Here is a 16,252-nt window from a genome sequence, read left to right as displayed (position 1 = left end):
CTTATTCTGTCTACCTTGAATCATTTTTTCATATTTGTAATTAATATTTCTATTTAATGTTCTGGTGTTTTAATAAAATATTTGAAAATGTAATATAAACCAGATATTTGTGTAATAATGTAATGGATTTAGCAGAAGAACTGGTGATTCATAGAAATATGGGTCGGAAATTTGAGGAAGAAAAGGAAACAAAAAATAGGTGCTGGAGTGAGTCCTGTGCTATTATGTCATTTTTGCCCTTATCTGTTTGAAATTAGCTTTTCCTTCTAGATCACTGTCCCTCCCTCCATTGCAACCCCTGCTTTAATTTCTGATATTTTAAGGGTTTAAATAAATGACTTTCCCAAGAACCTAGCCTCATCCAGGAACCTTGTCTCATAATCCCAGCTGAGCTACACATTCTCATAGTTGGTGCCTAGGCCTGGGTATCATCAGGAAATATAACTTCTCTACATCTTTGCCATGAATCCTATTTGGTTTTTTTAAAATTGCTTTGGTGGTTCTTTTGTTCATCATGTATGTCTGCAAAGGATATGGGTCCCTGATACCCACAGGGGACATAAAACAGTGACAGATGGCCTAGAACTGAAGTAACACTTGTGAGCCGCCATCCGACACCATAGTTGAACCCTGGTCCTCTAGAAGAGCAACCAGTACTCTTAACCACTGAACCATACCTCTAGCCCCATAAATTCTATTCTCACTGCTTAAAGTCCCCTGTCTTTACAATGCTCTCCCCACTGTTCCCTGACTCCACAATGATTCTGTTAGGATTTCTAGAGTATGAACCTCATGTCTTATCATTTCCCTTTATCAGACTGCCTATGTCTTCTTCCTTCTTGATCAGCATAGTAATTGTGGTAACAGAAGAGTTATTCTCCCCACTCACACACATCCCTGATTCCTTTGTGCTTTCTCACTTCACCAAATCAAGTATAGTCTTATTTAATTCTTTAATTAAATGAATTCAATTCCTCAATTTTTTATATCAATAATGAACGAATAAGAGGAAATCTACATGCTGGTTGAGGTGACTCTGTAGTGATCAGTTTAGCCTTATGCATTTCTAGCAGCCCCAGTAAACATGGTTCCCTAATTCTGCTCAGTCTCTCAAATTCTTAGATTACCTTTTTGTCACCAAACTCCAACACTGCCTGTCCTAATATTTTTAACTGTTAACCTTGATGTAACTTTGTAGAATGGGAAACAAGAAAGGAAGTCCATGAGCTCTACTTCCATGTCTACCCATTCAGGGTTTACATCTACTTAGTACCTGTTTACATCTACTTGATACCTGTTTGCTTTGCTTTTTTGTACCGTCATCTCTTTCACCTTCTCATGTACCTCCTCTCTACCAAACCATCTCTTTAGACCACAAAGTGAAGATGTATCCATAACTTCAATATAATACAGCTTTCCTTTGCCTTCCAACATAGTTATAATTTAGTTCTTTTGTCCTACTCTGAGTAGCCTTCAAACTGACTATGAAACCATTCTCATTGTTGCCCTAGGTTACTCGAACTAGCTTTTTTTTACTTCATATCTGCACTGAAATTGCTCTTAATTGAAGCTTATATTATTGGAGACCTGGCAAAATCCAAAGATTAAGCCTTGTGGCTCATATTCTTCACCTCTGACCAGGAAGCTGCCCTCTTAGAAAAGAAATCCCCTTATAAAAGAACATTTCTGGCTTGATGTCAAAATTCCATTGATTTTTCCCATAGCTCTCTGTTTGTTCTTTCCTAGTAATCTTTTCTAGCTGTGCCTTTTCACCCTAAATTTTTATCATTGAAACAATTCAGCTTCTCCCCCAAGACTTATTTATACATTCTCCCTTGGTAAGTAACAGTAATTTGTAGTTTTTAATGTGATTCATATACTGATGACCACCATCATTTCTCTACTCTAGTCCTCTCCCTTGTAACCTGACACAAGTATCCAATTCCTTATATAAATATCTCAATATATAAATACATAAATATCTTAAATAAATATCCTACATTAATATCTTAAATAATAAATATCCTTAAATATCTCACAGATACTTCCAACATGCTCTGTTTAAAACAAATCTTAAATCTGCCTTCAAAGCTTCTTTGTCTGCCTCTTCTCCATTTTGGTTAATGGTAATGCAAGCCTCATTTGTGACTCCTTCTATCCTCTGACACCTGAAGACTAGTCCATTACACTATGTTACTGACCTTGTGTGAATGGTTTGTTCTCTTTGCATTCAGGAAACTGGGAATAAGCCTTTGATACACTTCTCAGTATTTGGTGGTTTTCTGTTTTGTCTCATCTCAGAGGCTCAGTTAATACTGGTGACACTGTATATGTCATTCCATAAGAACTAAAGTTTTGTTCTGATAATATAGCTCAGTTGGAGAGTACTAGCCTATCAAGTGATAATTCATAAATTAAAATTTTAACACTAGAAATAAAAATCCCCAAAACCTAACATTCTAGGCAGTTTTAAAATAGTAGAATAATTATATTTTCGAGATCTATCTGGAATAGAGCCCATCTTTCCATGTCTATTTTTGCCTTTATTAACTGGTGTATCCTAGTATGTAGTTGGTTCATAATTCCCACCCAATTGCTGTTTATGAAATGAATAAAATGCTAACATTATATAAATGGGCCCTTTGATGAGAAAGAGCCTGTCTTAGTTAGGGTTTCAATTGCTGTGAAGAGACCATGACCACAGCAACTGTTAAAATGAAAGCATTTACCTAAGGTGGCAGCTTACACTTCAGAGGTTCAGTCCATTACCATCGTGGCAGGTAGCATGGTGGTGTGCGGGAAGACATGGTGCTGACTACATAATGATCAGAAGGCAACAGGAAGTATTGACATTGACAGAAGGCAACTGTCTCAGTGAATAAAACTTGAGAAAGAGACCTCAAAACCTGCCTCCATGGTGACATACTTCCTCTAACAAAACCATCCCCACTTCAACAAGACCACTCCTTTTAATAGTGCCACTCCCTTTGGAAGACATTTTCTTTCGAGCCACCACAGAACCCTAACGATATTTAGGTATATAGAACATCAAGAAAAAGAAGAGCTGCGATGGGCTTTGGCTGACATCCCAGTCAATAGGGCTCATAGTAATGCAGAATGATTAGCGCTCAATGAAAACACTGACTATTTTGTGGTTTTTCAAGATGACACTTCCCCATGAGACTCTTGTGTTTGAACACTTGTTCCCTGCAAGTGGTGCTACTCAGTGAGGTTGTTAGACTTTGAGGAGGTGGAGCCCTGCCAGAGGATATGGGTCGCTAGGGGCAGGCCTTTCAGTTTCACAGTCACCTACTTCACTGTTCTCTATTCTTGACTCTCAAAGTCTGCATGACAAGTGTCCTCCGGCTCTTGCCATGCCTGCTGTACCTGATGGAATACCTTCCTCAAACATTGTCTCATCAATGAGAAATGTAACCAATACAGACTTGGATGGAAAAACAAAATAATCTTGATTATATTATCTGTAGATTTTTTTAAAATATATGGTATGAAACTACCTCCCCCTTCCTCTATAAAGGTTGATAATGTTCCCCAGGGAAGGGGGATCTTTTTTCTGTTAATTAAAAAGTTGTCAAACCCATCTTTGTTCCATTAACCACGTGATGTATAGCCTGTGAAAATTCTAATACTTCTAAGGAGCAAGCTTTCTGTTCATACTGCAGTGTAAGTTGGTCAGAGAAATTTGCTAAGGGGGAGGCTACCTGTTTAAATTTTCCTTGCTGTAATAGCTCACTAGGAGCGGTTAAAATGTCTTTGCCAAGAAAACGTTGTGGATTTTCTTTTAATGTAGTTGAATTTAGGCTTGAATACAAGCATTAGAGATGAGAGGCCTCACTTTGCCTTTGAAGACTTTTTGCGACTTTTTAATATTCTCCAACGTTGTGGGACCAGCACGCAGATTTCCTTTGCTTGTCTCATTCTTCTGGAGAAAGCTCCTTGGCCTCTCCCGGATCTGATAGTGGTGGGTTCTAAGCATTGCTATGCACTGGGCAGCCCACAGCAATGAATAAATCTGCTTAGTTGCCCAAAGCTCCTTCCTCTAGGAAACCATGTCACCATCTTGATATTACATTTCTGGGTGAATTTATCATGTACATTCATTGTGTTAGCTTTGTTTGTATTTTTATCCTCCTTGACAGGGAGAATTTCTTCTCTGAGGCCATTTCTTGTAAGTGCCAAGAGATCAGCTGTAATTGAGATTAAATGTTCATTCCTTTGTAAAATGTTTTCAGATTGTGCTTTCTACTTAAGATCACATTGGCCTTTATTTTTTATTTTTTTTATTTTGCCTAAGACTCTCTGCTCCCATGTGTATCTACTCTGTTTACATTTGTTCAATGCAGTTTTTAACCTTTTAACTGGAATATATATTTAAATATAAAAAATACTATGCTGATTTCTAAGAAGTAATATTGAAATAAGAAGATGATTCCAGGGAATTATTTTAGAATCAAGCATATAGGTTTAACCAAAGGCAGTGGTTGTGCACACTCTACATTAAAGAATAGGGAATATCTGGCATTTATGGCCTTTGCAAATGATCACCAGAATTTCCCGTTTCTTGAATGTTTGTGGAGTCTGAGAAGATCAAGCTTGGGTGATTCAAATCAGCTTACACATTCTACTCAAATAGCCAAATAAGAAAACGGTGTTCACAAAAGACCCGAGAGCTTTCTTTTCCAGGACGTTACAGTGGAGATATTTTATTTTATATATGGATAAAATTTAGAATGAATCACCTTTCTGCAGCTCACTGCTTTTATTCTCTTTGTGTGGAAGCTTTTCCTCCACTGTGTATAACATGCATTTCTCTGTGTAAGTCCACATAAATAAAAATAGCCTTGTGTTATGCACACGCAACAAAGCAGGGATGGATGCCTGTCGTGATGTAAGTGGACTCCCTAGAGTTGTCAGGGTAAATTTACATCTAGTAGTTCCGGGGGCAAAACTACTGAAATTACAAGCTTGTTGTAAAACCTTTAAATAAATACAAAACATGGCAACCCCCCATTTGCTGTTTCCTTTGTTGGAATATGGTTCCAAAATTATCGGTGATGTTTGTGTGCAGTTTCTTCCTTCTTCGATTTCATTGACTTTAGCCCACTTTTGCTGTCTTCACCCTGTGAGGAGAGTGCTGTATTTCTGGGCCAGGAAAATTATGATGGAACGTGCAATTTGATTTGATAAATTAAATGCAAGGAGAAAAATGACAGGAGTCCACTCTTGAACAGAAACGGTGAGATCCCTTGTTTAGAGTGCACATCTCTGTTCTCTGTCATAAGATCAATATGTGCCTGGCAGTGGTCTTGTCATGGGTCTGAGAGAAAAATATACCTAAGCAGGAGCTGTTAACCAGTACAGGGTGCATATTAGTGTCTGGAAAGAGAAATGTTAGTTTGAAAGGCACTTTGAGCCATGCTTCTTAACCTTGACACCACTAACATTAGAGGGGGCATAATTCCTTTCCGTGGGCTCTGAGCCTGTCAGCGTAAGATGTTTAACAACATCATTGGCCCTCAGATGTTACCCTCTCCCATTGGAAGCACAAATGTCTCCTAGGGAACAAAAGTCATCTTTCCTTAGAAACCACTAACCTCAGCCGCACGGTTCACAAAAGCAGGGTCCCAGAGCCAGCAGTACTTGGGGAAAATATTAGAAAAGCAATGTCATGACCTTCTCAGACCTACAAAATGAACAGTTGTGGGCCCGGTGCCTTGCAAATGGGACTTTAATGAGTCCTCCTAATGGTGCTTAGCAAAAACTGGAAAACCACTGTTTAAGGTGATTGGCATATAAACACCCTTTTGAAAGGGAAGGGTCTAATTACCGCTTTCATGTATACACGCAGAAGTTCAATTCTTTGACCTATAAAGTGTTACGGTTCCCCATGTTGTGAATCAGTGAGGCCTAAGGGTCCATTTCCATATGTCAAGCAATGTGTATGTTACATGGAGCACAGAAACAGAATGTTTGCGTCCTAAGAACCGCATTGTGTTCTGGTCGTCTGGAGACACACGTGGTTTTTGAGAAAGAAGTTGTTTTTGAAGCCTGAGTGATCTACTTCAGAGACCATTTATGTGCATTAGTTTTATTTAAACATATATTGCATGCACACAGTTTCTAAGGTGTGAGAATTGAGAATCAGTATCCACAGCCGACTGCTTGTTGATGGCACCATTTTGGTAGCAGTTGGTTCTTTACATCTAATCGTGCATACTGGTAACATGGACTGAAGGACGGTCTGCACTGAGTGAGACCACAAGCCGGCATTACCTTTCCCGGGAACGTTGTCATCATGTGAAACAGAATACGCATGGCATATTACTGTGCTGTTTTATCTAGCTAGTGAAGAAGACATTTCTCCCCACTGAGGCTTGTGAGTGAAAATGGGAACTCACAGCTCTTGTCACTTGCCATCTCCAAAGATGATCAAGACTTAACATGCAATTTGACTGACATAGCTACTATCTTGTTGAATTATTTTCCCCTCTCCCCTTCTTAGGATGTGATATTTGGGAACATAAAAACCTTCAGAAATTTTGTTCTTAATACCCTTCTTCACCATCCACGTGATGCATGATTTCTGATAGACCACATATTCGCAAAAATAAATTTTCCTAAAAATCAGGATTGCATCCTAATAGTATGGTACACACACACACACACACACAATATGAGATTAAAAAAATAAGATACTTATATTTTAAGTTTTCTGCATTCATCAATATATGTGATAGTAGGAATTAATTGTACTGTGCTAGACTCATGGGTTGACTGAAGAAACTGGTATATAACAAGAATGTACTTTGTGTATTTTACTTCACACCCTTTATGTCTGCACTGGGCTATAAACTTTTTTGGTCTATGCTGTGAGTAACACTGCTTTGACTAAATTTTTTTTGTCGTGGTTGCTGTTTCTGCTATGTTTTTGAAGGAAATAAGGAAGAAATCTTGATTTTCATTATCACATTAGAATTTTATTCATTATCTTAAGAATTTAAACTTGTTCTTAAGCATTATCTCAATATTTTAAAAGGCAGGATGAGAGCTTTCCCTTCAAAACATTACCTGCCAGAGGGGAGAGAGATTCGGGCTCCAGTTTTTAGGTCCTTTACAAAGCTCTTGAATTTGATTTGTGCTTTTACAGCACGGATCCCGACATTCAGAAGACAGATCCGCCTGCTTCAGCTGCCTGCAGCTATAAAGACTTAGCCTGTCTTTCTCGGAATCAGGAAGAGCACGCTGTGCAAGAGTGTGTGTGAGAGCATGTGTGCTCCCGTGTGGGCGGCTGGGTGGCTGAGAGGCTGAGAGTCTTTTAGAATTGCAGAGGATCCTCCTATAGCCTCTCGCTTGGCTCGGAAACCTGTGGCATTCTCGCTTGGCCAGCTGCTGCCGTGCCTCTGTTTTAATTTAGCAGGGTGTTTGCTGCCATGGCAGCCAGCAGCATCCACTGCAGCAGCAAGGGAGAACCATAGATCTGAGGATGCAGGTGGAATACTAAAATACGACAGAGGCTCAAGCAGGGCTGGGCTCCGGAGCTTCGTTTCTGCTGTCCCTGGGCTCTGCTGCGGAAAGCCGTACTTACTGCACTGTGTCAGCTTGCAGACCTGGATTAGGGAAGGGCTAGTGAGAAGCAGGGGTGTGGGGCGGGACCGAGAGACATCCAGTGCTGCTTCACCACCTTGCGTTTCGGAACACAGAAGCATTAGATGGAAATGTGGACGCACCATCATGCTGAGACACACGATTGGATGAAGACGGGAAAACGTAGTTGGCTTCTGCGCTACTTTTCAGCTGGAGCAGAGTCTTTCCGTGAACTCTTTTTCTGCTTAAGACATATTTACGCAAAATGTTTGTAAGTACTGCCGATCAGTGAAGCGATGTGGCATGCTCAGCTGTGGGAAAATGATTGCGTCTACCCCGTCTCGGCAATCTCCTGTGAATGTCTGAGCCTGAGCTTTTGTTGAAGTGCACGTGCTAATTAAAACCAAAAAAAGGGGGGGGGCAGTTACAATTGGAGCGGCAAAAGACAATATGAAGTCCGATTGAAGAGAGAAAAGCGGGAGGATCATGCAGCAGTCAGCGGAGCTCTCTGTGTTCTGGGGTAAAGAAGTCAAGAGAAAGGGAGCTTGCCTTCAGAAACAAAAGTCGCTGACCAACCTTTCCCTGACCAGCGAGGGAGAGAGGAGACCCACTGTGCGCATCTCCAACTGGTTTGGAAACGCTGCCAAGGCTAGCCAGAGAGAAGCCAGCTATGCAGAGAGAGGCTCACTCTCCAGGTTTCTCTCTAGGTCCGTGCAGTCGCTGTACCATGGCAGCGGCTCAGGAGCCTGGAGCCTCTTGCCTGCAGGAGGCAGTCAGTCCTGTGCTGATGACTTGGAGGACTGGGCCGCAAGGAGAGGGTTGGAAGGGGACAGTGATGAAGACAGCAGGTCCGAAGATGAAAACGGGTCCTCCAAGCCAAGCAGCATAAGCCGAAGTTGGGCAGCCGAGGAGGGCGAAAGCTGCCTGCGGGAAGGGACCGCTCACCTGGATGAGGATGTGATCCTCACCATGCTGGGTGACCTGGAGCAGGCACTTTACACTGACTTACTAGGTGAGTCCAGGCTGCTGAGGAGGGATTCCTGGGAGTCTTCCATTTTTCTAGACTAATTCCTTATGAAATATATGTGCTCAGAATTTTGATTTTTCTTCTTTCTTGAAACGATTCTCCTTGTCAAACAGAACTGTGAGTACGTGTTTTGAAATTTCACCGGGAAAAGTAAATAGTCTCAGTTGAGGTTATCGCTGACGGGGAGTCTAGGGAGTCCTAAAGGTCAGCATGCTATCCACTTAGTCATTCACGGAGTCTTGTTTAACTTCTCTCAAGGTGACCTTATCTTACATGTGTAATGAAGATGGAAGGGTCTCCTGTGTAAATTTTCTGTATGCTTTCGTGTGCTGCTTTGGAGTTACCTAAATAGATTGTTGCCCTTCCTTGATGTTTCAAGCACTCTGAATGCAGAGGCCTGAGCTCTCTAGCCACGCCTTGGTTTCCTCCCTCCTTCCCTCCTTCCCTCCTTCCCTCCTTCCCTTGCTTCCTTGCTTCATTTCTTCCTTTCTTTCCTCCTGTGTCTGGGAAGAGCTGCTCCTGAATGTGAATGTTACAACTAAACCAGAGGATTGACTATTAACTGTTTCATACTCTACAAACTGGGCCCCTTTAATGCCTCCACATTCAGTGACATTATCTTCAACTAGATGTGAGGGGTTCTGTGGTGAAACTTGAAATGCCACCCTTGTCACTTACCTTACAAGGGTACCAAAAGAAATGTCCATATCTAATCTCTCTACATCTGGTTTCCCACGGACATATGTTTTCATCATGTAGTCTCCTCAGAACTCTCTAAACATGAAGCCACAGAGCACATCATCGTTTCTGTCAGTGCAGATTTGCAGAAAGGACTTCCTTTGGTGTCCTGTAAGTTGAAAAGAACTACCCCTGCCCGGTGATCTCTTTGTTTCCCACACCCAGATGGTGCTAAGTGCAGGTTTGTTTTTATTCTCATTGTGAATGTCCTATGACAAGGTGTTTAATGAGGTTGCCTGTGATGTTTTAGGGAACAGGTTTGGAATGGGAAAGTTTAGAGAGATGACTGAGGCAAAATATGGCTCAATTTTTCATGTCAGTTTGGCTTCAAAAGAGTAATGATTCCACTGTTTGGAGAATAGTAATTTCTGACTCTACATCCTCCTAGGACTCAGATGCCAGAGGTGTATTTCTACATTATTGTCTGGTTTGGGTGATGGGCTGTTTCTCATAAAGAAAGCTCTGCATAGTACAAAGAGCAGAGGAAGTCTCAGTCCTCGTGTCTTTTGCTCTATTTTCCGATCTCTTTTTGATCCTCTGGAACTGTAGAATCAAACAATATTCTTCTTTGGCTTGTAAAATTGTCGCATTCATCTTGTTCTAAGTACCTTTCATGTTAGTATTTTCAATGATGTGAGTAGAGTGCAATCCCCAGGCAGTATTTGGGGGTTGCTGTGTTAAATTATTGCAAGATGTGGTTGGATATAAATATGAAATCTTGCTTGTTGTGCATAAATAACCTGGATCATTGCTGTCATGGAACAGGCTCCCAATAGAAGTGTCTAAGCCATGCTGCATTTTTGAACTGAGATCTTGCTAATCACATTCACATGCTTATTCTCCATTAGGGTTGCCCCTCCCACCCACTGGTGCCAGCACACAAAAATGCAAGCAAGGAGGGAGGTTCACATTCATACAGTTCTGATGTGAATAATAATCGTATTTCCATATCAGGTGCGAGAAGGAAATTCCCTAGATTGTGTTGTTTGAAATTTATGAAATTTCTGCTGCATTCTTGATAAGGTTCTGCCTCTGACTCAAAATGGCCTCTCATAAGTTAGCTATGGCCAAGGTTTCATGAGCTCAACTTTTTACTATTGAGTATCCCAATAAATTAGAATTGGCAAGGATCTGTGCTTGAAATGTGTAGGACAGTTTTTTAAAATGCCACTCTGTGACCACCAACCATATTTTTTAATCTACTAAATGTCAACATTATAAAGATAAGTTTAAAGTTTTTAATCTAAAAATAATGGGTGGGGTCATTCACAAAGGTAGGGTTACTTTTCAAAAAAATAGATAGCCTTTCAATAACAGTGTATCAAGAATGAATTTATGAAGAATCTAGTTATAAAATTAGATTTCACACATATACCAGTTGGTTTCCATTAAAAGATGGTAGTGTGACAATGTTAATTATAATATGTATCATGCACAGCAAGGGCACACCACCCAAATTAAATGCTCAGTTTTATTATACATTGAGCCTGCTGTCCTGGAAGCTGTTGGAGAGCATTTTTGTGCCAGGTTGAGGATTCAAGTAGATTAGAGAATATATCATCTTTAAAAATGCATGGAAGTCCCTGCCACAGTGATAGGCAAAGAATGAGAAGACTCTTTTGGGAATAATACATTAAGTCAATGGGAAGAAATGAAGCACTTCAATGTTTAAGTAAACTTTGCACCTGTATTGTTCTTATAACTTTTCTTTATTTGCTAAACAGTTAGATGCATGCATCCTTTTATTGGGCCTTTCCACTCCCCTACATTTGAATATCACTTTGAAGGGCATTCCAGACTGTGCAACCACTCCCCCGGGAATTATAAACACACTTAGTTTTTATCTTGCCTTTCATAGGCCACTGAAATTATTTAAGCAATGCATTTTGCTTTGTTTGGTATCCTTCATGCAATGAACGAGGCAGCAAAGATGGTGTGGTGCGTAAGTGTCTGAGGGCAGAGATCCATCTGTCTCATTGCCATGAGTGGCATGGTGTCTTGTGTGAATCTCATTAGGATAAAATCAAAAGAGGGAGGAAGGGAAATAATGCAGTTCTGATACTTGAGAGAAACACATAAACAAGCCCAAAAATTCACCTGGAAGCGTCCTTGAATCAAACACTCCTTTAGGATTACCAAAAGTATATAGATAGGGAAAACATTCAGAGAAGCAACCTGTGAGAGTAATAGGTCTTGAACAAAAACATATGGGCTATAACTTAAATACCCATTCTAATACTGAACTACCTGACAAGTGGTTAGGATACAGCCTGACTGCAATTGGGTCAGGGACGGGTAGCAGGTACTGATGTCGCCCACAAACATGTTTCAGGCCAGTGCTTTGTGCCTGCTCTCCCCCCTCCTGTAGTCTCCAGTGTCTCCTCATCTTTAAACTTTCTCCCTGTTTTAGTCCCAGTCTGCTGCTTCCGCCTTTCCTTTGGCTATAATTATATTCTTTCATTGCTCTTTAAATTTTTCTCTGCAAGCCCCCCCCCCCTTTTTTCTTCCTCAAAGTTGTAGCACATTACTTAGAAAAGAAAAAGGAATATCACCGTGGCCATCTCTCAGTCACACTATATCATATTAACGGAGATCATGCATCTCATTTCTAGAGAGGATATGGTTGGCATCTTGGGTCTTAGAAACAGTTCTAGTTTCTGAGAATGTTAATTTATGGGATTAGAGAATGCATCGTTCAAGTTCACGTAGGAACATTTTTTTCCACATTTATGAGTCCTGTCTTACTTTTTTTCTGTTTCTTAAAGTATTTTTCTTTTAGTGAAGCAATATAATATAAGCTCAATTTGGAATAATAATGCTTCTGTTGGCTGTAATTTAACTGTTCAAATCATTTGTCAATGAGCGGCAACAAGTGTGCCCACTGGCAGCAGAAAGGGGCTGTGTGGGCTGACATCCAGGCCGAGGGGTGTGAACAAAGGGGTCATGTGTGCCTGAGACATGGTAAAGGAAACAGCAGAAGTCTTTCATGATTTGAGGGCTGCCTCAGGATAGTGTAAGTTTGTCCAATTGCTCTCAGAGTCTTTGGATCCACCAAAGAGTAGAGCTTTCAAGAGATAGCTGTGGTTCATTCCTCAAAAATATATTCATCTTCAGACCCCGGTAATGTTGGGAGGAGAGAGGTAGAGAGATTTCCAGTGTTGAAGATGAAGGTGAAATACATGTATCTATCCCATGGGAGTCACAAGTCAGTTCCATAGATGGGTTTCTGCCCCCCCCCCCGCATCAACTCTACAACTCTAATTAAAGAGACAGAATTTATATGTGTACATTTTTTTTTTTGAAATTTGGTCCGAATCCGAAGGAAGTATATTAGTAAATTGAATTGGTACCTAGAATGTTAAAACAGAATGTGTGTTTGTGTGTGTGTATGTGTGTGTTTGATGCATTTTGACTTATCTGCATGATCGTTTTCATAATGCAGTTCTCTTCTTTCCGCTTTCCTTTGATTCTCTTGCTATACTCTCTCATTTGTTCCTCCTCCCAGTTCTCTCCTTCACTTGTCCCTATTAGTCCATTCATTCTAGTTCTTTTCTTCTTTGCTCTCTCCTTTCCTTATCGCTCTCTTTTATTAAATTGAAAACTTACACAATATATTCTGGTCACTGTTTTCCCTCTCCTATCTTCTCCCAGATTTCCCCTAAACGCTCCCCACCCATCCAGCACTGCTCCTTAGTCATGAGAAAAAATGCAAATCAAAACTACTTTCATATTTCATTCTTATACCCATAAGAATGGCTCATATCAATAAGACAAATGACAGCTTGTGCTAGTAGGGATGTGGGGAAAGGGGAGCACTCACGTTCTGCTGGTGGGGGTGAAAACTTGTTCTGCCACTATAGTATACCCGTTATCCTTCCTCTGCCAATTTGTAACCATAAACATTGTTTAATGACTCTTCTGCACCCAAAAGATGGGTGCTCATGTGGATTGTCTGTGGTTATGACACGATCAGAACTTCTTGTTCCATGCAGATTAGGTTTGGATACCGTCAGGTGTGCTTGAGCTGTGACGTCCCCATGTGAACATTTTAGTTTCCTAAGCAAAATATAGAGGTAACAAAAAATAAGTGTTGTGAATCTTGTTCCATTAGTCTAATAAGACAAACATAAAAGTTTTTGTGAGAAAAGGTGCATCAGCATTCCTTACTGTCCGTGTATAATGCTAGGTAAGGAAGGCATCTCAGCTACTCCAGATGTGCTTGGAAAAGGATAATTGCCAGGCAGTGGTGGCTCAAACCTTTAATCCCAGCACTTGGGAGGCAGAGGCAGGTGGATCTCTGTGAGTTCAAGGTCAGCCTGGTCTACAAGACCTAGTTCCAGGACAGGCTCCAAAGCTACAGTAAAACCCTATTGGAAAAAAAGAAAGAAAGAAAGAGAGAGAGAGAGAGAGAGAGAGAGAGAGAGAGAGAAAGAGGATAATTGTTAAAATCAGAATACCCAAATAATTTTAAACTTTAAAATTCACTCCAGCGGCTGGAAGTACTGTACACTGCATTTCCAATTGTCTAAAATGTTGTAATGACTATGATCATATACTTATGAGTATTATTGTAGTTTTAAAACTTCAGAATTTTTATTTGTGATACTAAATGTGTTGTGGTTGTAAAAATGAATTACAATTTTTAGATGATAAGTGTTATCTGGAATTTTCTACCTGTCTTTTTGTTTTAAAGTAGAGGGGCTTATATTGCTCATCTGTGTAAACATCTGTCCTTGCACAGACCATGCCATCAACAGTGAATGTCTTACACTCATTTCCAGGTGAAGACCCTGAAACAAGAAGAATGCGCACAGTCAAGAACATAGCGGACTTAAGGCAGAACTTGGAAGAGACCATGTCCAGTCTTCGTGGGACCCAGATAAGTCACAGGTACTAGAAGTTCTACCTATGGATGAAGAAAGTGTGGAATATATACATATTAGAGTCCTACTCAGCGGTAAAAAAAAACAATGACTTCTTGAATTTTGCATGCAAATGGATGGAAATAGAAAACACTATCCTGAGTGAGGTAACCCAGACCCAAAAAGATGAACATGGGATGTACTCACTCATAATTGGTTTTTAGCCATAAAGGACATTGAGCCTGTAATTCACGATCCTAGAGAAGCTAAATAAGAAGGTGAACCCAAAGAAAAACATATAGTTAGCTTCCTGGATATTGGAAGTAGACAAGATTGCTGGGCAAAAATTGGGAGCTGGGGAGTGGGGTGGGATAGGGGAAAGGGGAGATGGGGAGAGACAAGTGAGAAGGAAAAACTATAATGCAACAATTGACTCCTCTTAGGATGCAGAGAAGAAATTTGGTGTTGTTTACTGTTTTCTTCCTCAGTTAGTACATGACAATCAGTTTCATTGATCCTTAAGCTGAGAGATGTCAGGTGTTTAAGTCTTCTCTCTATCTTGTCTCCTATAGAACTTCGTTGTTAGACTGAATTAGTTAGTCAACAACAAATGTTTCTAGTGAGACCGCTAGAAGAGGGCTGCCAGGGATCCACGCAAGCATGCCCACACCAGAATTCTTGCACAGATCTGAGAATCTTAAGATGTATAAATTTCTGCATTTTACTTTTCAAGAGTGAAACAATACTTGGTTAGTCTAAAATGTACTGGAAGCCTCTCTTTTGAAATCAATCACTTTGAATCGGTGTGTCTTCCTACATTTTGACATCTGCAGAGACGATTGGGATCATAAAATGAACCCGTGCACCATTCACATTCATAAAAGCCATGAGCTTATAGCCAGAGTCACTCAACTCTAGCCTTTCCTGTCATCTTGCATCTTGGTCTTAGTGAACCAAAGTCTAGTTATCTCTTCATTTTTTTTCTCTTTTCTTTGTTTGACAGCACCCTGGAGACAACATTTGATACTACCGTGACAACTGAAGTAAATGGAAGGACCATCCCCAACCTGTCAAGCCGACCTACTCCCATGACCTGGAGACTGGGTCAGGCATGTCCTCGTCTTCAGGCTGGAGATGCCCCCTCCATGGGCGCTGGATACCCTCGAAGCGGTACCAGCCGGTTCATCCACACGGACCCCTCCAGGTTCATGTATACAACACCTCTCCGCCGAGCCGCTGTCTCCCGTCTGGGAAACATGTCACAAACAGATATGAGCGAGAAAGCAAGCAGTGACCTGGACGTGTCTTCGGAAGTGGATGTCGGTGGGTACATGAGTGATGGAGACATCCTTGGGAAGAGCCTGAGAGCTGATGACATCAACAGTGGGTAAGTGGCCCTCAGTATGGCAAACATTATTGTCCAGGAGGGGTGCGTGAGGATATGTTAGCTGGGAAGGGGACATAGAAGATACCTAGGTCATTAATACTCTGAGATGAGTTGTGATGTGTCAGGGCCTCCTCTGCTCCTTTGTAGAAAGCAAAAATACTAAAGGTTTCTCTTTTTATATTTTTATTGAGCTCTACATTTTCCTCTCTACTCCCCTCCCTGCCTCTCCAATCCCCCCCCCCTCTTCAGCCCTCCACCAAGGTCCCCATGCTCCCAATTTACTCAGGAGATCTTGCCTTTTTCTACTTTTCATGTAGATTAAATCAATGTGAGTCTCTCTTAGTGTCCTCATTGTTGTCTAAGTTCTCTGGGATTGTGGTTTTTAGGCTGGTTTTCTTTGCTTTATGTTTAAATACTGCTTATGAGTGAGTACATGTGATAATTGTCTTTCTGTGTCTGGGTTGCCTCACTCAAAATAATGTTTTCTAGCTTCATCCATTTTCCTTCAAAATTCAAAGATTCCTTTGATCAGCCATTAAGTTTTTCTGCTGTTTGTCTAGAGAAGTGGTTCTCAACCTGTAAGACACGACCCCTATGGGGTTCAATCAACTCTTTCACAAGGGTTGTCTGAAA

The 16,252-nt window shown here is 40.8% G+C and overlaps 1 protein-coding gene across 5 annotated transcripts in view; it reads left to right on the top strand.

The window, feature by feature from the left end:
* Window positions 1-16,252, top strand: part of Nav3 (neuron navigator 3) — a 694,335-nt gene that overhangs the window by 556,611 nt on the left and 121,472 nt on the right. For all 5 annotated transcript variants that reach the window (XM_050135526.1, XM_050135525.1, XM_050135523.1 and 2 more), the window contains 2 exons: window positions 14,152-14,260; window positions 15,236-15,619. In XM_050135526.1, the coding sequence (XP_049991483.1) occupies window positions 14,152-14,260; window positions 15,236-15,619 (493 nt within the window). The remainder of the gene's footprint in view (window positions 1-14,151; window positions 14,261-15,235; window positions 15,620-16,252) is intronic.

Source organism: Alexandromys fortis, unplaced genomic scaffold, assembly GCF_014885135.2.
Source record: "Alexandromys fortis isolate MF-2015 unplaced genomic scaffold, M_Fortis_MF-2015_v1.1 scaffold_24, whole genome shotgun sequence".
NCBI classification, from domain to species: domain Eukaryota; kingdom Metazoa; phylum Chordata; class Mammalia; order Rodentia; family Cricetidae; genus Alexandromys; species Alexandromys fortis.
Note: the sequence above shows the minus strand (reverse complement) of the source record. Positions and strands in the feature narration are given on the sequence as shown.